Source organism: Triturus cristatus, chromosome 6 (genome assembly GCF_964204655.1).
Source record: "Triturus cristatus chromosome 6, aTriCri1.1, whole genome shotgun sequence".
NCBI classification, from domain to species: Eukaryota; Metazoa; Chordata; class Amphibia; order Caudata; family Salamandridae; genus Triturus; species Triturus cristatus.
This window is the reverse complement of record NC_140589.1, coordinates 699,666,133-699,691,010: the sequence shown is the minus strand read 5'-3', so window position 1 is coordinate 699,691,010 and position 24,878 is coordinate 699,666,133. Positions and strand designations below refer to the sequence as shown.

Here is a 24,878-nt window from a genome sequence, read left to right as displayed (position 1 = left end):
AGAGCCTGAATTATTTCTGGAAGCATAAGCCATTTCAGGACCACAGCATGAGCTATGTATGTGTGATGACAACACTAACTTAGAAAAATTATTAACTACCCTACCGTCCTTTTGCCATTTGTTCGATCGACCATAATAATACCCTACCATACCAGATCAGAACAGACTAACCATGACTCACTGGTTCCTGTTCAAGGACCAGGTTAATTTAACACACACTTGTTGACAAGAAGATGAACACCTTTCTGAACCCTTTTTGGAAAGAAAATATGGACAATGTAAAAGTAAACACGCATTCCTATATCCAACTCCAGTGTCTATAGCAGTTGCTTCCACAAGAGCTACTTCTAGAGCTGAGAGGTCTTCCTTCAAGTGCAGAGGAGTTACAGCTGCTGTGAGAGACATAAAAGTTCCTCATTGGAGGCACAGGACAAGAATCCAAATTACATCACTAACTCAGTCATAGTGGTCCCCTGATGAATTTAGAATTACGAAAGATATGAGCATTCCGGTTGGTGTGCTGTTGGTGGATCTTTCAGCGGCATTTGAAACAGAACATTATGCCAATCTTATTTTGCCAGTCTTGTTTACCAATTGGAAAGCACCAGATTAGCTATTTCTGCCCATGATTGGTTCAGACCTTTCTTGAAAAGAAACACTTAAGCCGTGACACTTTCATCATTACATTCTCCTAAGCTACCTATGTGCTGCGGGATTCCTTAAAGAGTAGCACACTTCTTTATTTTATTTAATATATACGTTCATCTGCTGTGAGAGCTGATTTAAACTTTTGGCTTTAAAGCACTCGCCGATGCTAATAACACACACTTGCTGCTGTGGTTTAGCCACCTTTGTTCAGAAAAAATTGGCGACAGCCTTTCAGCCATTCAGGAGTGGATGGCTAGGAATTTTCTAGAGTCAAACAGCAATATGGTTGACATTTTTGTAGTTAGTAGTGACAACACAGTCAGGTCAAGAAAGCTGTGTGCTAAGGCTTAAGGAAATTACCCTGGTCCTGTCAATAAGACCAAAAATCTTGAAGCTTGATTCGATTAGGATCTCAATTCCAACATCCGAATTCAGAAAATGCGATTGTCTTGCTTCAGGATTCTGGCATGTTTAAGATTATAGCGCCAATAACTTCTCAGGAGAAACATACCCCATCCAGTGCTTAATTTGTAATAAAACAAAAATAATAAGTGCCAGGGCTCTTGACAGGAGGCCATTGCAGCTTGCACCACTCATTGCCCCTGCCATGCTGCAAATGACAGTAACAACACAACTACTAAACATTGCACTCCTAGAAGTTTGACAAATCAGACTATTCCAGGCCACCAAAGCTATAAGAATGGCTTAGGCGGTAGGTAATCGTAATTTTTAATTGTCTATTGAATTAATAATTAACTGCTGTTGCTGTCATCTTTAAATTAGTCAGACAGCGCCACCTTGTGGCAGACTGTTATATGTGCCGATGTTGACAATTTGGTGCTGGTGCTGAGCACCAGAAACCACTGGCTCAAATTAAGCACTGCCCCATCACAAAATTCCTCAGTGTACAGAATATGGTTACCCATCACAAAATTCCTCAGCGTACATAATATGGTTATTTAGCTCACTAACAGCACAGCCTACGTAAATATGATCATGTGTCTGGTGCACGCCGTTGCTTGCAGTGGTAACCCATAAAGCAGAGTATCCATTTCAAAGAGCGTTGCTTTGTGCAAGGGTCCTTGTTTCGTATATGTTTAATGTTTCTTTCTGTTCTAGTCATTCCACATCATGTAACAAGAGTCCTTAGATTGGGGTCTCCATGGTTGCTAAATATCCCTCACTTTAAGAAAACTCACTGCATGGTGAGAACTTTGTGGGTCATTGCAATGGAAGTGAACCTGTCACCGACAGGCTGTCGGTGACGGATTCACGGCCACCGCGAGGCCATTTTCCTCCCTCCATATTATGATGGTGGGCGGGACCGCGGCGGTCGGAAACACCTACCACCACGTATCCGACGGGCTCCTTGAGCCCACCGGTGCTGCGGAGGCCCCCAGCATGTAATGCATGCCGGCGGTGCCTAGCAGGCACCGCCGGTCAGATTACGATGCTGGCTCCCACTAGCCTTTCCATGGCAGTTCACCCGCCATGGAAAGGCTGGCGGGGATGGCCTTTGGGGACCTGTTGCTGGCCCCCTTGGGCTCGGGCGGTTTGTTTTTGCACTTGGGGGCACCTATGGTGCACTCCTACATTTATCTGCACCATGTGGCATAGTGCAGGGAAAATCAAAACCTGCCTTTTTTTCATTGCAGCTGGTGCTGCAGCCAACAGCACCCGCCGCAATGGAAAAAATACCTTTTGCGGCCACCCTGGTGGTAGCCGCATTATAATTGCATATGTGGGACCGCCGCCTTATAAGAGGGCGGTCCCCATCCCTTGGACGATGGCGGATGGACAGAAGTCCGTCCGCCATCGTAATCAGGCCCTTAGGTCTTGGCCTACGACTGCGGAATATCGTCAAACTTCTTTTTCTCTTCCGGAAAAGGTAAAAAAAAAAAAGAAAAATCCCATTCTGCATATTTCCCCTACGTTCTGAGTGACAATGTGTTGTTCAAAAAATGTGAGCCATGAATCAGTTTTGGCGTAAGCTGTGCTTTATATATAAATAAATACAGTTAATATTCTATGAAATTTACAAGATGTACATGGAAGCAAAAGAAGAACAGACATTCAAAAAATAGAACATCAGCCGAAAGATCACCAAGTTAGTGTGCATATAAAGAACAAAGCAGCACATATGCAGTGCCAAAATGAATGGTAGGGGAAAGGTGAAGTCTTAAATCGGCGAAAGCACACGGACAGTTCCTACATAATTCAATCTTTCTTTGAAGTACGTCACAGGGAAATGTACATTGGGTTAAAAAGTCACTGTTCTAAAGAGCTGGACGCCAGTGTTATGTCTACATGCTTGTTATCTGCTCTGTGCTTTAAAATAGGATTAAAGACCCATTCAGAAACAATGGTTTGGGTAAAACTGACGCATTTTCATAAACGCACTTTTGTCACTACACTTTTTGTCATATTAACTGATGTGAGTAGTTACAATACTATCCTATACACACTATTCTGATCTATTAGCAAGTACTGTAGACCTGCCCGGGGAGGGAATATCCTTGAAATACTTTATCAACCTCATTATCGCCTCCCTCCTCGCTATCAGGCGTTTCAGTCTTCAAATTCATTCACAGTGCCTTATTTCACAATGTATTTATGTCTTTCCAAATTGCCTAAAGCTGTGGAATCTTTACCTTGTCATGCAGATGACTTATTAATTTTAATTTTTTTTAACCTGATTCTGCTCACAAACTAGTAGTCCTGGGAATCTTTTAACCCTCCAATTGATCCATCTTTGAAAACCCACGGTTGGTTCAATCGTGGAAGGTTTTGCAAACCAGACCACATTTGTTGGAGTGTGGAAACCACTCGAACACCTTGAGATAAGCAGGAACAACATGCCCTTTTTATCCGAAGCAGGGACTAGAACATACAGTTGATGACTGCAACTAATGGCTTGTAATTGACATCTTTGCCAGTGATAATTGGCACTTGTAGTGTACAATCGACTGCCCTATATCCCTGGGAACCAGGGCAAAGTGTACTATAAAACACAGATGATACTTGGGAGAGCTTCAGGAGAATTTAAAATTAAGAGGTTCGACTGATAAAAACATACTAGACAACGTATAATGGAAAGGTTCAGTTACTGAAAACCTACTGGCAGTAGCAGTCCAAAATGCACAGCTGATTCAAGCCAAAGAGAAATGCACTACAACAACCTAAAAAAGCACTGACAAAGCCAATAATAGGTCTTGCGTTGGCTGTCAGTCTTTTGGCTTTTACAATCAATGCTTTTTTAGGTCTGGCTGAAATCAAAACATTTTTGGTCTCAAAAATAATTACTTGCATTACAAGTCTCTGGCACAGAAGGAAACTGCTTAGTGTTATGATGTGCTCCTTGTTAAATAACAGAACACAGGTGCTCACAGTAAGTTATCCGACTAATGAAGTGGTCTGTTGTAGTGTGTCATGCTATAAACTATAGCGGGTGGAAACAAGATGGGAACGGAACACAGACCAGTGGATAAAGAAAGCTAGCTGAAAGCCCCTCTAGATGGGTATTCCATTAGAAAGGTGGTCTCTTGCTAGCATTATATCAGCCTAAAGATGTTAAAACAACATTCACATTCCCCATAAAATATTTGTATTTCGTAAATGTGTTTAAAATACAGAGACCTGACTGTGCGTGCTTGAACAGGGACATCAGGATTTACGTAATGCACCAGGACAATGACAAAAGCAACCGATGGCTTGGAGAGGATCATGAAAAGGCTACCACACTTATACAGTAGTGATAACCCAATATGAATGCGTACAGTGAACAAAGAGTGACTGCACTCACCTTCCTGAGATGTAGCTTATTGAACGTTAAAACAAGTACTACAGAAATTGGTGCCGCTAGAGAAAGAGCCAAAAGCGGTCTCCCATCATGTCAAACCTTCATTCTCATATACCTATTATATACGTTTTTGTTAAAGCTATTTCACAATGCTTCTTAAACAAACTAGATGTTTTCTTGTGGGGAATACAGGTAGCTCCAAGACCACTGCCCACACCATTGGCTCGCGGACTGATTAACCAGCTCACCTTTTCAGTGGAATGCCCACGTCTACGCATTGGTTGGAAACAACTCTTGAGGTAAGTAACTAATATTTCTCTGCACTTGGAATACTAATTTTCTTTTCACAATTGGGGATGTTAAACCAAATATGAATGTAATGTACAGCCACTAATTAAAACACTAACAAAAGAGAACTAACCAGATTTGCCAAGAGTTGCTCATACCAGCTAGTGGCTCTAGTAATAGTACTTCACACTTGAAGAACAGGTTGATATTGAGCACCTGACCCAACCATTCTTCGTGTATATCATGCAGTCAAGCAAGCGACCGAGCTAGCTATATGCATTTATTTTTTGTTCATCAAGGGACAGTAATGCTGAAAGCCCCATTTCTCATAATTAGTTTTAAAAAGCTCTTTATACTTTGTGTAGCTAACAACGCTCTCCCTTAGGCAGACCTTGTAAATATCCTGGCTACTGTAGAGTATTTTGTCAACAGATTCTAGGGTGGCCACAAAACAAGAGTGCGCTACCAGAAACAGAAAAAATACTTGTACCATATTTGGTTTGGAGAGTCTCCACAATTCCTCATTTGAAAAAGCAGCATCAGTAATAACGAAAGACTCAACACGCTATTGTGCCATGTACCCAAATTCTGTGCATGATAAACTACCTAAGTAAGAGATGGGAGTCTCAAATGTATGTTCATTGGAACCTCATTGCATACAATCTGGCAAACATTCTAGACTTGAATACACTCCTGCTGCAACAAATTAAATGATTTCACAGCTAACTAATGTTTACACTCATGGATATAACATCCTTGCCAAGATGATTTGGCAAGCAACCCAGCACATATTCATAAACTACCACTTTCATACGTATCCATCCCAAGCTTATGTAGAAGTGAATCTTGTATTTCCTGCTTAGAAAGGTTAAGAAGAAAGAAACAAGCAGAGAAAAAGAAGCTGTAGCAAAAAACTTAGTCAGCACTTTTTGAAGGAAAACGTTAAATAGCCGTTTTGAGTCAATCCGCTAGCCTGTGGTGCAACATGGTGGAACCTACACTGCCCTCTGCGCAGAACGTTGACTCGTTGTCTTATCTGTGCCCATGAGGTATCTTCAGGATCCAACTAATGAGCTTCATGAAGGCACATGCCAAGACGCAAGATAGACGCTGCAAGATAGACAACACTGCAAGTGTGGTAAATTTAAATTACCTGTACTTAATTTATGCGGTAAAATTCAATAAGGATAACTCAGAATAAATAAGAGGCAGAATCCGTGATATTTGAGGTTTTAAAAGGGGATTTATTCCTTACAAAGGAATTGGTTCGAACCAGGCAATCGGATTCCGTCACCACGAAGGTTCGGGAAGGGATTGAGCATACTTTATTGACAGGTTATCATATATATAGTCAATGCATTACAGTAAAGGCAGATGCAGGAGGCGTAACAGCTGAGAAGAGAGATAAGAATACACATACGTAATGAAAAAGGCGTTACAATAGGCGTGCATAAGGGCGTGTACTAGAAACGTCATTTATGAGGATGTCACAGGTGGGTGGATCCATAAGAGAATCCTGCAATGTCAGCAGAAATACATGGCAGAGATGCGCGTGCAGCAGCATGACGTGTGATTGACGTGTAACTGGAGGGTGAAGGGGACTTGACATTTAGCCCTACATGAGGAGACAGAAGTCTGGGATGTCAGAACAACCTAATCCCAAATCGTATCTAATATCTTGTGTTTAAGGAACTGTATTATCTGAAAGGAAAGGTCTCTCAGGCAGAGGCTATTCTATACTGACTGCTAGTGCGTGTATAAGCGTCTACGTGTCTACATGAGATGCGAGGGGGCATGGGCCTACCATGGTAACAGGAGCTATGAATTACTTGCACGGAGACAGTAAGGCCGGGCCCTTTGCTCTGCAGCTGGAAGGATGTTTACCTAAACTACTAGACAGGAATGTATTTTTCGAGGAGCGGAGCAGATAACTTGAAGGCTAAATACAGTCTTGGCAGGCAACAGGCCGAGCCAGGCACCGTTAGCCGCGCAGGGAGTAAGACAAAGGTCATGGATACAGATGCAGGCCCAGGCTGGAGCATTCAGAGGCAGAAGGCAGGAAAAGGCTCGATGGCAGAATTCAGGGCCTAACTCGCCAGAGCTGAAAAACGTGAAAGGTACACCATATAAGGACGGTGGCAAGGCATACTTAGGAACGGAATATTCGACCCATTCATGGTGGATTTGAAAGAGGACATGTTAACGTTGGACGCATATGTATTTGCGTCTTCATAGCTGGAAGTGGAGGGAACATACATAGTCCCTAGAAGGGCATAGATCTTCTACAGAAGACCAGAGAGTACATCTACAAGACAAATCAGTGGGGTGAAATACCTCCAAAGCAATGCAACGACATCTACAAAACTGCTTTTTTAATTCAGAATTCACTTTGGACAAAATTGCCTTTGGAAAATGCTTTATGAAATGAAATGGAAGATTTACTTAAGTAGCATTTCTTCCACCGTAACAAAACTAAAACAGAGATGACTTATCTGGAACAAGAGCAGGAGCATGTGCCCCAGAATCTCTAGTCTTACTTTTTGCATTTGTGGAAGGAAAACATCCCCCCTCACACTCACAACGGTCCCTGCGTCTGCCGGCCCGCTACGGCAGCAAGTAAGAGCGAGGGGGGGGTCCACCGCCCTCAAATCTCGTGCCACCCAGGGAAGCCCGCCCCCTCCTTGCTACGCCACTGGTTGCAGGCACAGATACAATAGTAAAAAATAAAGCAAGAGCAAGGGCAGAATCCGTGAAGCAGCATTGTCACTTTTTCTAGCTAGACATTGGAGAAACTTTGAAATGATTAGTCTTTTCTGTTATCCATACCATGAATACACTGAAGAATAATACAAAATAATAGAAGCAGACTATAATGTCTGAGTGGATACAGCTTAAATATATTTGCAGGGTCGAGCTACCAAGCTGCAACACAGCTCTAAAACAGTCTAAAAGTGACAAGAAATGCTGATAACCACACCAAGAGGGTCCTGAGGGCTTTACCAGTGAAGAAGACCATCACACCAAGGGGATGTCATGGTCCCAAAGTCCTTTTCACCAAGAGGACACAAATACGCTCAGTGAGTGCAACTTGGAGTGCAGTAGAGGCATGGCACACAAATAATGTTTAAATATTCTTCTTCACACCCTACTGACTTGTGTTGTTTGCATGGCGCTGCTAGTGGGGAGACCATACAAAGACTGCAGATCCACATAAATACCAGGAAAAGAAGGCGGCTTTCAAAGCAAAAAGTACCGGATTCATTACATTCAAAGCATTCCTGAAACATGCCAAAATTACAAAGTTTGAACAGCACTGCTCCTCATGGGTCAATGTACATCAAAGATATCGCATCCAATGCAACAACATTGAACGTGTTTCATCAATCAGATATTGCATGCCTGTTTACTGTACAGATTTGCTGCTGCAGTTTTACACCAAAATGAAACACTCTTAGATCTCTGTGAAATTGGGGATGACATTGCAAATATTTCTCGCATACCAGGCCAGCAAACTTACATATCAAACTCTATCGCTTCTAAGGGCAAGTAAGAGTTCAAAGCTGTCTCCACGTCTCCCGTTCCAATTTCATGCTGAAAAGACCTAGACAGACTGTACTGCTGTTGATTCGTTTCAGATGAAAATATGTCAATATCCACTGTAGCTGCCAAAACTAGTTAATTAAAACAATTCACTTAATAGAAATCGTACATGATATTTTTCAGTTGTTTTGATCCCGGCTGGGATTGTGAACAACATGGAGACGACCAGTCTATCCAGCGTACATGCACACAATGTACAATGTATGGTTAACTTCTGTGGATTACTTTTAAGTTAGAGAAATTACAACACTGCTACAGTTTGTATACCCACTGAGCCAACTTTTTTTATTTTCTTGGATATAGATATTACCCTAAGGTATAAAATGGAACGTACGTTTAAAGGTCTAACTTGTATACATTCCCATTGAAATATCTTCTTACTGTGGTATTGAAAAAAAGTTTCAGTTCTAACAAAAAAAGTCACACAGCTTATGCCTTTATGTGAGAATGATAGTGCTCTTTGTCCCTTTTCAAACTACTAGCAAGGAGATATTAATGCCAGAGCATACCTAGAAGGGAAAGCTACTTCACTGGTGATAAAATAGCCTAGTAAGAAATAGAGATAACTTATTAAATTGAGCACAAAAATAACAGAAAGGTGGACACTCATAGTGCAGTGGGGCTTTAAGTACCGCCCACCTCGTTTTCAGTCTTTCCATGGGTCGAACCGTGTACATCACTTCTTCTGAGGCACACTATCAACCACTGTAAAGGGAAAATAAAGACTAACTGCACATGTAGAATGAGCTGCTGCTGTCCCATTCTCAATAACAGTGTTCTGTTTGAGAGCAGTGGTCTGCAAACAAGCCATAGGACCTTCCTATCATAGGCCTTATGTTCCACATACAGAGCGCGGACAGCGAGGATCCAATCCGGTCTCACTGTATGTGCAACACATGGCCTGCCATGTCACAACAAACATTACCAGAAGTGCAGTGAAAGATTAGAGACAGAGAAAGAGGAAAACATCCTAAGTGGGACCTGTTCAGATAACCAGCAAGGTAAAAGGCGCAAAAGTGTGTGTGTTTGTGTGTGCATGGAAATACACAGAGTGAAATCCTGATCCTGGCATAATGGTGCTAATTTCTGCCATACTGTGAGAATCTACAGCATGAAAAGGCTCTTAGACTAGCATCAGATGGTGATAAAAAGATCCAAGAAGAAGAGGCTTGGATCTTGTCTACACTTCGAGGTTTATCCGAGGGGAGGGTTATTTGATCAGAGACACTTTATGACAGGCCCGTCTTAATGTTTCAACGCTTACGCCTGGTGTTCAGAGAATCATCAAATTTCTATAACTACCTTGTATTTTGTTCTAAAGCATGTCTCTGAAAGCATACCAAATAATAATTTGTCTTCTCCAGCACACTTTGCTACACCATACACATATATTTGAACTTCAATTGAAGAAATCCAGGCCCTTCCTTTCAACCTCACATACCCTTTGCCATTTTAACAATCCTTGAACCTAGGATGCTTCTCCTTTATCTGGCTGATTCTTATCTACCTAACAATCACTATTTTCAGATAAATTCTATAAGTCAGTCAGGGCTACCAATGCACTATTGTACATAGAATAATGCATTTTCGCAAATAATTTCATTAGGTGCATATTTTACATCAGATGCATAAACTTCATTGGACACTTTGACGTGCCAATTGCTCTCAGTAAAACTTGTATGCATTGTTTTATATTTGTTACTCAAGACTCGGGGACTCCCAAAATTTGTGGCTTGGTTATTTGTCTCTGTGTTCTTCATACCAAAAAATCAGCCTTTGTAGCCAAATTTGTAGTTAACGAACCATCCAAAAATCTTTCTTTCACAGGCACTTAAAACACTTTGTCTAGACCAACGACCTTGATGATAAGTCGGGCGTCTTGCTGGTAATTAAAACCAAAAAGAGACAAATAAAATGGGTGAATGTATCTAAACCGCTGGTAGTTGCTTAGGGCTGCATCACTGTCCATCTCTTTGTTGCCCACCATGACATGTCAGCCATGTGCAAATCCACCTTTGTCATGCTCTAAAAGAAACAGTCCAGTCCGAACTGCCAGGCCCCGTTTAAACACAAACACAACCAGGCTGGTTTCAGCTAAGTTAGAACTCGTCAGTGAAGTTCACTTTGAGTTCTGCGGTATAGTGAGAATGGGGCCCATGTCTGAGTATACAAGTCACACTTAGAGGGACACACAGAGGACAAGTTCTCAAAGCATTTCAACATCTTTCTTAAAACCATGTTTGAGAGACTGGTTACCATTTACACGACTAATGAGGCAAATTAATGGTCTGAAATTGCACCCATTATTGACCAGCCCTTTCTTCCAGCCTTCCCAATCCCGGTAAAAGGATATCATATATGACCTCTAGATGGCCTATTTGGTGCATAATAGGATGGCTGCATGTGTTTGTTGCCTCATCGGGGAGCCTGATCTTAGCGACTAGTTTGAAATGGAGCTTAGTGCTTGTCTCCATGGGTGAGGAAAAAAGATATGAGGCCCAATTAGTAAAAAAAAAAAAAAAAAAAGTATTAAATGTGTAGCCCTGCTATGAAAGGGTGCAGATTTACTAAATTCTGAAATGCACAGAAATAGTAAGGAATTAGGATAAAAGACTGACTGCGCATGTTGCTAGGGCTTGTAAAAGTTCGCTAATATAAAGGTCCTAGAGTTTCTCATGATGTCATGGTTACCTTTATTAAAACCGCAAGTAGAAGTGTAGTTGAAAATATGGAGCCACTATAAATATACTGAATTGCACCAGATGTGCTGCACTCTGCAAACACCCATTCTGCAACTATTGAGATCGCAAGGGCCTTTTGGGTGGCATCACAGACAAATAGCTGTAAAATAATGTCCACAAATTAAATCAAGAGTGCCATAAGTTGAATAAGCCTCACTCATTGCATTTGAATGGTCTGAAATTTCTAGAATCAAGTGAATAATCTTCAATAGGGCTATTTAGGGTTGCTTTAGTTTCTCAAGCCACAGGAACCAAACAGGTGCATCGCACTTTTGAATAGTTGTACAAAATCTGCTCGAACCTGCAAACATTGCTTGTGGGAAGGATTTTGACGAAAACCTGAAGCAGCCAGTGTAGTTTAATAAAATTGCAATTTTTCATTTGTAATTTATTTCATTTAACTTCTCCAAAAAGTGAACCGTTCTAACACCCTGAAAACATTAAATAAGTCTTATTTTCATTTGAAATAAACAATAGGGCTAAGTTGCTGGCATGTTACTCAATACCATCAAGATGGAAGAGTGAAAATATTATAACAAAAAGAAACCACTGCATCCGGGGTGCTGGTACGATTTTAGAGTTGGGGTGCGGGCAATCACCTCAAAGAAGGCATAGGGGGATATGTGACAATGTTTCTTTGAAAATAGAAAACTGCTGCCATAAGAAAAACATTTGAAGACTCCCTTCGTTGTTCATTGTCCCTGTGAACTTAAAAGTTTTGTAGGGGTGTTGAAGCACCGCCCGCTCCCCTAGTGCCTACCCCACTGTCTACATCTTTATCTTCAGGTCAGCATTCTGCGAGACACAGAAACTACAACACCTTTGGCCGATCGCTCACCAGTCAGTATCTGAGAAAATTCACTCTCCAACTTGTCGTCCCCTCATTCCTGCACAAAGGATAGTAATTCTTGCTAACGGAAGACAGAATCATAATCCTGCTAATCCCAAAGCAGCTCTCTTCTGCGCTACACCATACATACAGGCACCTTGAGATTTTAAAACAAAGCAGACAGGGGTCCATTACTCCATTCAATTTACCCAACTGCGGCTTCAATTGCTCACACTGAACCAACCACTCAAAGACAAACTGACCACATGAACGTTTTTCACAATCCTTTCCTCCATGATCTATGGACTCCAGCAACAGAAATCTGAATCACGAAGGAAATGTCAGCTAGCTTGTCTAAACATGGGGTATTGTGCCACATTAGAAGATGACAAGTCTTCTTTGCAGGGAACCAACATACAACTCGTATCAGCCATATTAGAACATTGAAAATAATGGAGTGCGCCAGGCTTCTAATGGCCGGTAGAAGCCCGATGCTCTAACATTTTAATGTTTGTACACAGCTGTTGCTGTGAACAAAAGGCCTCAAGGAGATTTTTGTTTTACAAATTAGAACATTCTGCCCTCAATAGCCTTAGAGCTCTCCGTAGCGGGCTCTACCAGCCATTACAGGCTCGCTCCCTTGTTAAAGGCCCTCGCCTTCGTCTCGGGCCTTTAACACTGGAGCGGGCCTTTAATAGCCGGTAGAGCCCGCTAGGGCGGGCTAAAGGCTATAGTAGACACAACAGGCAGTGGCAACTGTGAGCACACCTAGAAAACAGCACTGATGTCACAGCTTGTAATCCACTCTAATGAGAGCATTAAGAAGCACAGCACAGAGACTGCATATCTTTCTATACAATACTTTCACACGCAATAACAAATAGAAACTATCAATCAATTAAGGTAAGAGCCTACATAGATTTCTCCAGACTGACACAATACATCTCACGAGCGGCGATTTTAATACAAATTGCACAAATGGAAAAACAAGCAGAAAAAAATATTGCAAGGTAAGGAGTCATACCTGCGTTCGTAAAATCTCTCCTTTTGACAACTGCATGTCCCCAGTCAGCTCTTTCACCGTGATGCCCAGGCATTCCAGACGCTTGCTGAAATAATTTGTCATCTCAGCTGCCAGGGCCTTCATGGGAGCCACATATACAACCTGCACCGAAAGGACACACAGGTGATAAATGAGCAGGCCCTTGTTGCCATTTGTCTCGTGGCAACCAATACAAATTACAATTTATTGTGAAATATGATTCCAGGCACTTACGGTGAGAAATCTTAATCGTGATGTATGGTAAGCAGTTATCTTTGTTGGGTAAGTGTGCAGCTGTTTAGAGGACAATGGATTTTGTTTATATAGCCTCATCACTTTGAAAATTGGATCTGCATCAAAGCTAAATGTATTTTCATAACTTACCACTTGGATAATAGGATTTGCAGTGCACAAATAAGGAACCCTTTAATAGTAATGAGCTGAATCAAGCACCATTCTTCATTGACATGAGAAAGTAGCGTATCCTTGAAAATTTCTTCATTTCACCATAAACTTGCAATGCACAACATACCCCCATTAGGCTTGGTGCAGACAACTGACCCTGAACAGTCTTACCTTAAAAGCGTCTTTTTTGATGACTCCTTGTTGAATATTCTGACGGATCTCATGCAGAACCGTCAACATAGCAATGTTGGTCTTGCCGGCTCCTGTGGGTGCGCAAATCAGCATGTTCTCATTTGTGTTGTAGGCCGTTTCGTACACGATTGACTGGATGCGGTTGAGTTTCTTTACTCCCTTAAAAACCATTTGTCCATACTGCAAATTATTACAAAGATATAAATTAAAAGACAGGTAAATATTCTAACATTTAGATTTTGCAGCACAATCGGCTAAAAAATTTAAAATCTACTAAAATAAAGAAAAAATATAAAAGAAAATAGTTGAAGTTTTTCAGACAACATCACATATAAATGAAAGAACAAAGCTAAATGAGCACATGACATACATTTTTTCAAACTAGTTTAGAAAGTGCTTGTTTGCAGCACAAGACAGGTTTTTAAACTCTGTTCTCAATCATACTTTGCTCTTTCAATCGGGTCTCTCTCCTACCCGCTCTAAATAGCTGTAAAGAATCCTGGCTGGCAACTCTAAAGTTCGATAATTTGTCTTGGGTCACCCCTCTATGCTCCACCAGTTGTCATCACACTGGTCCTCACTATGAGTGGTTTAGATTTCCAGAGGCAGCTGATGAACTTTGAATTTGATGGGGCATAAATACTTGCCTCAAATTTTCCCAAGCAAGCCTGGCTTTCAATAAAAAGGTTCAGGTTCGTGGGGAGTTCCCACGGGGTCAAATAGTACACTTTCTAGAACAATTTTCCAAAAATTGATTTAAAATCCAGAATTGCTGAACGGGCACTAATGAAATATTCAAAACAGCAAACAAAGTTGGCAATCTGATCATAAGCCCATGGAATGCCCACATTTCACCTACTCCTCCTAAAATAAAAGAGGTCCAATTTTGAGGAAGATGTGCGTCTATGGACCTCCTAAATACATCATCCTTGTAAAAAAACTGTAGTGTAATTTAGGGAATCCAAAATTATTAAACAGAAGTGATTCTTTGATCAATGGTGTACAAAACCGTTTGCTACATTTTCCCAGAGCAAACGATTTTATTTAAACTCTATACACCTCTCACTATAATAGTAACAGATTAATGTAACTATAATTCTTTTGCAGGTAGTCAGGACTACATTTTTTTTTTATACAAATGTTATTTCCGTTTTCCAGTTAGCATTAGTTCCGTTACATACATTCATATCTTGTATATTTCTACAGTAGTTTCACATTTAATTTTGCAATTATTTAACATCCTAGTTCTATATCGAGAATCCACTCCCGCTACCCCACTGCAAGTCACTGGGTTATCAATTTTTTCACCTACGACATTCTTTGTTAGTTACAGTGATGGCTGACTCTACTCCCTTTGGTGGCATTCCCCTTTGATCCTCCCAGGGCCGGCTTTAGTGCTGGTGGCGCCCTGTGCGACAATGTTTGTTGGCGCCCCCCAATGACACCTCCACCACGGATTCTCTCACTAGCACCCTTTAACAGTGACCAAGTCTCCATAACCACACCCTCTCAGATGCATTGAATTAGTTATACAGTACCACTCATACCAGTGTAGGGTGTCCGAGCACTTTGCATCACACACACATTACACAGAGACAATCAATCCTACGACTGTAAATCAGTGTATAGGAAATGTTACATAAGCCAAAGGACTAAAAGTGTAGGAGTCACATGTCATCGATACTGCTAGGCAGTATAGTTTAAGAGTGCTTGGTGTGGAGAAGCACAAACTCAGAGTCGAAAAAGAAACAGCATAGTTGGGAGTTTTCTTTAAAAATAAGAATCGATTTCTAGCCAAATTAACCCTTTTTGCAACATTAACCAATGCTCTAATAATGTATACTTTGCAGTGTGTATGCAGTTCTAGGATGAAAGTTAATAGCTCACTATCCTATATTAGAACTTTAAGTTATACATTGCAAGTAACAAAAGGATGCCTTTTAAAAGCAGTAATCTGCTGATCTGTTTACATCATGCACACTCTGTAATCTACTTGGTACACGTTCTTTGCAGCAGGCATATTAACCCTCTGCACTAACTTCACCTAAGTCAAAATCTCATCTATAGGAAATGTTGATCTCTCTCCAGGAAGATAATTAATCACACGAGTTACCTTGACATTTATGTGAGCCCTGGTAATTGCCAGGGGAAAGAAACGCTGCAGCAGGTGCTTCAAAAGCATAATAAACTTTCAAACACGGCACCCCCAGGAAGCCAGCACCCGGTGCTGTGGCACCGGTCGCACCGCCCTAAAGCCGGCCCTGGATCCACCCCTGGCCCCTAGGGCCTATCTAGCGTTCCTCCTCCGTAGTATCTGCTCTATTGCTCTTGAGGGTTCATGTCTTATTGGGCTTTCCTGTTGGGAGTGGGTCCCCAGTATTGTGCCTCCGGATTCCAGATGTCAGGACTACAATTTATGCCAATTGAAATCCTAAACTGTCATCAAACAGAACAAAATATATTTACATGATTGAAAAACCCATGTTAATAAACATATATGCATTGCTATTGATCCACACCGTCTGCCGCATAAGTGAAATTATGTGCAGTTGTATCCTAGTGATTTGCTGGGGTTGCGGTGAAATGGGGGGTCACTAAAATTAGAACTCAGTTTTAGCTAATAACTCAGCTATGCACCAAATGAATGCATAATTTATGGTGTATGGCCTAGGTAAATGGACAATATTGTTCACAAGCACTGGAAAATCCAATAGGGCTCACTGTTGCAAGGCAGGTGTAGACTTATTGGTTTTGCCAATGCTTGCTGCACTGTCTTTCGACGCAATTTTTTACTTCAGTTATAGTTCCACCATGGCCATGGGCCATTGTGCTTGTATGAAGGCTTTGAAACGTCAGTCACACTTTAGTAAAGACTTCCATTCAAGTGCTACGAGGCCAAACCAATAATAGATTGTGCTCTATTTAAATGTCATAACCTCTAATTGGCTCCGATAGTGCCCCACTAGCGCTTCATTGGCAAGGTCCGGCACAGTACTTTGTAAGACTCTCTAAGCACTTTGTTGAGTCCTATGTATCACGTTAAACAACATCTATTTAATACCACATTTCAATAGACATATGTCTGTTCCCGACTCCCGATGTTTGTGTGAAATGTGTGTTTCTTGACATTCATGGTCCACAAGACTACAAATGGCCAACTATGTTGGCTTTAGACCTCAAATGAGAGGGTATTGTGTTAGCTGGACACAGGAGAGTGATACATGATCAGGCATTAAGAGACCGATCTAAACATTGCTGTTCTGACAAGAAACCTGAGACACATTGTACAGTGACTAAGTTCACTGCCCACCCCACTTGCCATTAAAGCTGTACTCCAATGTACACATTATCCTGGGATTGAACTCAGTAAGACACTGTCCCAGTAAGGAAGTGTAGCAGCAGCATGCTTTTAGGAGCTTTGCTTATTGAGCTCACACTTCACTTCAATCATCTTTTATGTAGCTTTTGGCAATATATTGCTCAATTTGCACGTTTCAAGACAAGATGCTTCATCTACTTTCACTGCCCCTTTTATGATCATATGTATGACAAGCTCTTAGTGTACACTGTATGCCCCCTGTTGGGTCCAACACAAAGGCCTCACTTATGGGCCATAAGCCCACCTTCATTGGAGTCTCATCCTGGCTGGGAGCTAGTTGGAGCCTAACATCTAAATTCCAATCTCATGGAGGGAAAGATAGTGATATGCAAGATCTCATTGACGGGAACCTAACAAGAGCCATATCCTCCCTGAGCCCCCAGATGACTGGAGCACTCTACCTCTTGCAGTTCAGGGATGTTGCTCGTTAACCAAAATGATGTTGCTCCCTCACCTTCTGTATTTCTTCCATATCCTTCAGGTAAATATCCCGAGGTCCACCATTCGGGCTCTTCATATGTCATTAGGCAATTTATCTGGACTAAGGGCATGAGACGTGTGGCATTAAGAAAACTACATGCCCCTAGGGGGGCCTGGGAACGCCCACTTTATAACACTACTATTTAGCAGCACAGCTGCAATGGCCAGCAAGATGGCTGTCAAGTAGACTGACAGAGGAATTGGGTCTGCCGACAGTGGAGCAGACGCAGGCAGTGATTGGTAGGATGCTACTGCCACAGGCAAGACCTCCCAGGGAATCCAATCACTTACTGTGCATAGTCTACGTAGCTATTGCAGGGGATTGAGACTCATGCCGTTGATACCTCATTACTCCCCGGCAATAAGACTTAGTGCCATTGACTCATTCTGTGAATCGCTTGGGCAAGAGGGAGTGGAGACGTGGGCTGAGGGTGGGAACTCTGGGTGACTTGTTTAGTGAGGGTACACTCATCTCTTATCCCCAGTTACATAAGGTCTGTGGGTTACCACCAGGGCATTTCCTGGCTCACAAAAGCTGCTATCCACACTGAGGCAGTTATGGAAGATTACTGACTCTGAACCGGATCAGCATCGACTAGTACACACAAGACATGTTATGGGCAATGGGCATAGGCTAATTACGTGGAATGCAAGAGCGCTAGTGCACACCACACTAGACCCACTGCAGGCAACGCATAGATGCTGGGAGAGAGATATAGGGCAAGAGTTAACACCTAGAGAATGGGAGAAAGTCCTACATTATTCGAGGAAGGTATACAGAAATTCAAAATTTCAATACATTCAACAAAATATACATCATGGGGCCTACCTCAACCCCCACAGTCTACATAATATGTTTGACTCCTTCACACTATGCCCTAGGTCCCGCCCGCCAAATGCTAACATGATCCACATGTTCTGGAGTTACCCAGTGGCCCTGGCCATGGTTTGTGTGACACATGTTGGACTTTGTAGCAGGCGCATAAATACTCTATGCTACTTTACAATGCGTTAAACTGGCTGGACAAAACATAGCTCTTTCCAGCAAGAATCATAACCACCGGATTTATCTTACCATTGTTAAACCCTGGAAATTGGTGAGCACACAAAGATCTCCAGAGCAGGTGCCTTAAGCCTGTAAGATATTTTTTAAGGTATAGCCAATTCGGTAACAGAAAACAAATATACTGTCACATTTGTCCTTGTTACCAATTACTTAGCAACAGAGTTTAAAAAAAAAATGTGTTATGTTACTATGTTAAGCAGATTTGTAGAGTGCACTATCACCCCGAAAGGTATCCTGGTGCTGAGCAAGTGTGAGCTTAGTCACACCTAGGGCCTAGTGGGACTACTCGAAAAGCCAGGTCTTCAGCTTCTTGCAGAATTCAAGAAGTGAGGAGGAGGCTCTTATGTGTGACGGCAGATCAATCTATGCTTTAGGAGCGATGTAGAAGGCTCGACCACCAGATCTGGTTTACCATATGTGTGGGATTGATGCAAGTACGAGTCCAAAGGAGTATGTTGATCAAACTCAGTTTTTCAGGACTCTGCCATTCGTGAATCCACCACCTTTCTGCTACCATACCTTGACGTCCACATTTATGAAATCCCAGAGCAACTTGTTTTCCAGTTCTAGCACTTAATGCATATCACCATGAAATAGGTAGTGTAGGACCTATAAGCCAGGTTAGGGCTCAAGGTTGAACCACCTTCTCTGACCAAACTTATGATATGACATGAGGTCACATGATGGACAAGCCCTAAAGTGCCATGATCTGCCATGCTGCACTGCCTGAGGCTAGTGCAGCATCTTAGATACATTTTGCAAATGTGTGATATCGGGCTGTAAGCTTGTGCTTGACACATGTGCTGTACCGAACAACACTCAATTAAATCCCCACTGCTTTATAGGATGTTGTCTGTTTATATATAAAAAAAAGAAGTTTATTCTAATGTAAAAGCTGTAGGATAAAGATGAGCAGGTAGTGAGGTTGGCAATGAGTTTATAGAGAATGCCCTGGCGACCCGAATGGGCGAGACGCTACTGCAGGTTTTTTCCTCTTACGTCTGCCCCCCTACCTACACGAAGTTAACAATGAAGATAGTACCAATAACTCCAGAGAGCAGAGTTAACATTGAGTACAGGTAAAACTCTGGGGTTCCCCTGAGGAATGAGTAACTGCTGTTCAGAATTAAGAGGCCACTCATAAGGAAGGCCTAAGAGACACATCTTAGCCCCAGAGTGGTTTGCCATCCTCATGCTCTCTGTTATATTGTGAGCTTCGTCTTGCCATGTGTGTTCCTCTACCTCTCGATGTGCTTGAATACATGTATGTACATTGTCATCCTTCTCTGTGTATGAGTCTGAAAACAGAAGTGGATTCTGATCCCCCATCTCACCAGTGTGCTGTGTTATTCTCCTTCCGTGTGTTCTGTCACACTCACTGTGACATACATCCTAAACTTGGTCGCCCCACTCTGTATTCTACTGGTCCTCCCACCCTCTGACGACCATGTTCCCCATCTGTGCACTAAAAAACTGTTAGAAGTGTATGAGCCTGTAAGTTAGTATTATGGAAGGAAAGCGGAGTCATTTGAGATTGATTGAGGAAGGATTTTATTCTTGTATGACAACACCCACGACCAGACGCTCCCGCTGCGCACCAGGACCCCAGGCAACTGAACTAACGTTGTCGGAACCTGGAACGCGTCGAGCAGCGTCCGATCACAGCAACACATTCAAACAAGGCACAGCCTCGTGAAACATCCTTGCGCTGTCCTCCAGCACGAGGATGAGAATCAGCACATAACAACTTCTCCCTCTTCACCACAAAGAGAACAACAATTTATGCAAAAAAACAGAATAACTAAAATGTGACAAGAAATAATAGAAAAAGTAAGACAAAAGAAGTGCAAAAACATTACATAACATGTCAAATCATGACAAGACATAATCATTAAATCTGGCAGGTAATTTCCTACTGCGAATGCCTAATTCTGGTGGTAAAGGGTATGTGTCAGCATTAACCTCAACAGTGTCAGAAGAGGATAGAACAGACAAGTTGGAACTTGTACCCGATGTGTCATGCATAGTCGGAATGCAAGATGAGGGGGAATTGGCCAAATCAGACGTTGGATTTTTTAACCAAAAAGACCAGTCACAATTCTCAAACTCCTTTTTGGTCAAATTAAGTAAGGAGCGAGCTTGTGACATAGAGAGATGTACTAAAGATCTTTTGTTCCACCATCCTCTGACACCAAGTAAGGCTGAACCTTTGCTGACACCAGTAACCTGTACCGGCGGGGAAAATTTCGACAAACCCTTAGTTACTTTTTTAGGGTTTTTGATGAGGACCCAATCACCAATTTTTAAGTCAAGTGAATCAAATTTCCTCTTCGAATCAAACGTTGCCTTCATTAGATCTTGTTTTTTTTAAACTTTGGCAACCAATTCTTGATTTGCAATATTCCCTTTGTTGTTCTTACTAAGTAGCCAATTGGGACATCAGTTGGTGTGAACAGTCTTGTTTCTCAAAAGTGAAAACGGAGAAACACCTGTGGTACAATGTGGTGAAATGTTATAAGACCACAACTTAGTTTCAAGAAAATCTTCTACATCTAGATGAGAAGAAATGGCTGCTTGGATGGCATCTTTAACCAATCTGTTCGCTCTTTCTACTAACCCATTTGAGGTCGGTGAATACAGAGCAACTTTAAAGTGTTTAACATCTCGTTCAGCCAAAAATGAACAAAACTTTTCAGCAATAAAATGAGAGCCATTATCTGTAACAATGATAGAAGGTGAACCTTCTACCAAAAATATCTTTTTCAAAAACCTAACAGCATTAGTGGAATTTGCTGACTCACAGAACATATGGTAAACCCACTTGGAGTGATAATCAATCAGCAAGATGAGATATCTAAGATCATGGGGAAGAACCTCATAAGGACCAGAAAAGTCTAGACCGACTTTCTCCCATGGCTTATCAGGAAAAGGAACAGGATGTAAAGGCGCATTCATGACTCTCCACTTTTTGTCAGATAACAGACACTCAGGGCACGAGTCAATATGAAACCTGACCTGAGATTCAAGGGATGGCCACCAATAGTGAGACTTAATGAGTTGTGCAGTCTTTGAGACCCCAAGATGACCATGATGTGCAAATTGAATAATATCATTTCTGAGACTGGAGGGGGGTACAAAAGAATCATGTCTCATTACTAAGCCATTAACCAATGATAACTCCGATGCAACCATGGCAAATGCTCTCAACTCATTCGACAGATTCCTAGTCTCTGGCCAACCCTTTACAATATATTCTGTTACTAACTTCAAATTCTCATCTTGATCTTGAGCGTCAAACCATGTTTGTTCAGAAATGCAGGGGCATAATTTGGTTGCATCAATAGCGGCAACAACACATTCGACATCCTCAATGGCCTCAACTTCTGAAGGATCCTGAAACACCATGCGTGAGAGGCAATCCGCCCTAAAAAAAATTCCCCCTGAAATGTGTTTAATAGAAAAATGAAATTCATGCAATTTCGACAGAAGCCTGATCAATCTGGCTGAAACCTTTCCAAGCCCATTACCATTAAGCAGTTGTGTGAGTGGTTTATGGTCCGTGAATAAATCGAACTCACGTCCCCAAATGTAATTTTTGAATTTATCTATAGCCCAAACGCAAGCAAGTGACTCGCGCTCAATGGTGCTATAATGTGTTTCAGACGGTTTGAGCATTCTGGAGGAAAAAGCTATGGTGGGCTCCTTTCCAGAAACCCATTGTCCCAAGACAGCCCCCAAAACCGTGAGACTGGCATCAACCATTATGATACACCTAGAGGAGTCATGAAAGGGATGTAAGGCCGGTGCTTCGATTATAATTTTTTTGACCTTATCAAATGAAGACGAAATTTCCTCAGACCACACAAACTTGGAGCCTTTTCGTAAAAGAGCGCGTAATGGTTCAACTGATTGAGCATAACCCTTGACAAATCGAGCATAATACTCTGCTAGGCCTAAGAAGGACCGAAGTGAATCTTTATCTTTAGGAGGGGTGGCATGACTAATGGCCTTGATGAGGGATACTTTGGGTTTAATCCCTTCCGGAGTCAAGGTATGACCCAAATAGTCCAATGATTGTGTGCCAAACTTGCACTTATCAGCTCTGATGGTCATATCTGCCTCATTTAACTTGGATAAGACTGAGGACAATTTTGATAAGTGCGACTCCCACCCATCTGAAAAAACCAGAATGTCATCTTGGTAGGCCTGGACTCCGGGCATGTTCTGAAAAATGCTATCCATGATTTAGATCCCTCAATGCTCTTGGCAATGTCTATAGTTTCTTGAAGTGCAGGTTTTGTACAACTTAATAATCGCTCTTGGATTTTCTTTGAATGGCAAGCAAAGACAAATTGATCACGTATGTAAATGTCTGGGTTCGCTTCGAATTCGCAAGTTGACGCTAACACTCTCAATTGTGCGATGTATTCCTCAACTGTCTCATCTTCATGCTGCCTTCTCCTAAAAAAATTGTGTCTTTCAAGCATTATGTTCGGTTCTTCGTCATAATGATTTGCAAGATGAGATAATGCCTCATTGTAAGCATTCCAGTGATCTGCATCACCAGCCTCACCAGCCGGAGTTGGAATTTTGGGTACATTTTCAAATACATGCTGTGCTGTAACACCTAGACACCCATACAAAATCGCAACTTTCCGTGCAGGAGGAAATTTAACAGCATCAATGGCAACAATATGGTTTTCAAATGCCTTAACCCACTGACGCCAGGGGATGCTTGATTTTCCTGGATTCTGTAAGAACGGAGGAGGTTGTGCAAATTGTTGTGAAGATGCCATGGAAGAAAAGATATAGTAATAATTTACCCAGAAAAGGTTAACAAAGCTTTTAAATTTTGAGGAAAACGCTTCTTCTTACTTGCCTTTCTCTTTTTTTTTTTTTTTAGATGTCAAGAGAGAAAAAATAAATAAATAAATAAATAATGAGAATAAGGAGTCAAGTAGTTTAACACTTATGCAAAAAGGTGTGCCTGTCACCGTTAAATTTCAGAGTCTGAGTGAGTTGTCCTGGCAAAAATGGTCTTAAATATAATGCTTAAGGTGTGCCTGTCACCGTAGAAGAGTGCAGGCTAGATCCTACCTTGATCTGCGTGAGAAAACGAAGTCGAGCCTGATCCGTGTCTTCCTACTTCAAAAGCAGTATAAACACGCGTTGCTAGGCGACTGTAATCCGATAAGATGGCCGCTTGACGCATGCGCGGTGAAATTGACGCTTCAATTTGTGTAGCGGATCCACACGATGAACAGCTGACGTCATGCGGCGTTCAGGGAAAGCCAAATCAGAGTAATTGCTGAAGAGAGAGAGGAGGAGTCAACCTCAAGCAACTAGAGACTCGGCGAAGCAGGATCACACCAGCGAGGCAGGAACGAAAGAAATAGGAGGTGGCGAGGTAAATGCAGTTTGGTTGGTGGGTGTTGAAGTGGATTCTTCTCCCGCTCGTCGCCAAATGTTATGGAAGGAAAGCGGAGTCCTTTGAGATTGATTGAAGAAGGATTTTATTCTTGTATGACAACACCCACGACCAGACGCTCCCGCTGCGCACCAGGACCCCAGGCAACTGAACTAACGTTGTCGGAACCTGGAACGCGTCGAGCAGCGTCCGATCACAGCAACACATTCAAACAAGGCACAGCCTCGTGAAACATCCTCGCGCTGTCCTCCAGCACGAGGATGAGAATCAGCACATAACAGTTAGTGATAACACTGAATACTGTACTTCTCAGTGGGGATTTCTTGACAATAGGACTGGGAGTAATTCAGGACTGTACAAAAAAGGATGGTGGGGTAAGGGGAAAAGTTGTTTTTTTGTTTCAGCTTACAGGTCAGATGAGCTAGAGGTCCATATGGATTACTGGTGAATGACCCTTGAATACACAAGTCTTAGGTGTTTTTCTCAACTTGTGAGTGATGGTATCATGCTCAATACATGGATGTTGTTGCTCCAAATCCTGGGTGCATAAATCTGTATTCTGATCCTTTCCTTTTTGAAGTTATTTCTAAAACAAATTGGAAATGGTCTGACTTTTTGTCTATTGAGATCTCTCTCAATAAGTTTCAGCCCCATTGTGTTACTTTATCTAATGCCCCTTTCGTCCACCTAATGGTTAGCTAAAACTACTTTTTTCTTCCTGTGAATTTTTGGTCTATTTTCAACAAACCTTTAGCTTGAGGAAAAGGCATAGCCCAGGAGAGGTGTAACGAACCAACAGCTGGTAGGAAGAAAAAACCAAAAAAGATAAAGAGTAACAAGAAACCTAAGACTGGAGAGGAGCCCTAGATTGTGAGGTCATGTAAAGGCAAGGACATGGTCGAACTGGCCATAGCAGGCACCAGACGTTTACCCGGTGGGCCGGAGGGTGGGGGCCGGCAGCAGCACTAAAGTTGCACAGCA

The 24,878-nt window shown here is 42.0% G+C and overlaps 1 protein-coding gene across 2 annotated transcripts in view; it reads right to left on the bottom strand.

Annotated features, from left to right (window-relative positions):
- The window catches only part of ASCC3 (activating signal cointegrator 1 complex subunit 3), a 2,113,369-nt gene that overhangs the window by 1,439,519 nt on the left and 648,972 nt on the right, over window positions 1–24,878 (bottom strand). For both annotated transcript variants that reach the window (XM_085611187.1, XM_085611188.1), the window contains exons 9-10: window positions 13,524–13,724; window positions 12,930–13,070 (exon numbers count right to left, since the gene is read on the bottom strand). In XM_085611187.1, the coding sequence (XP_085467313.1) occupies window positions 12,930–13,070; window positions 13,524–13,724 (342 nt within the window). The remainder of the gene's footprint in view (window positions 1–12,929; window positions 13,071–13,523; window positions 13,725–24,878) is intronic.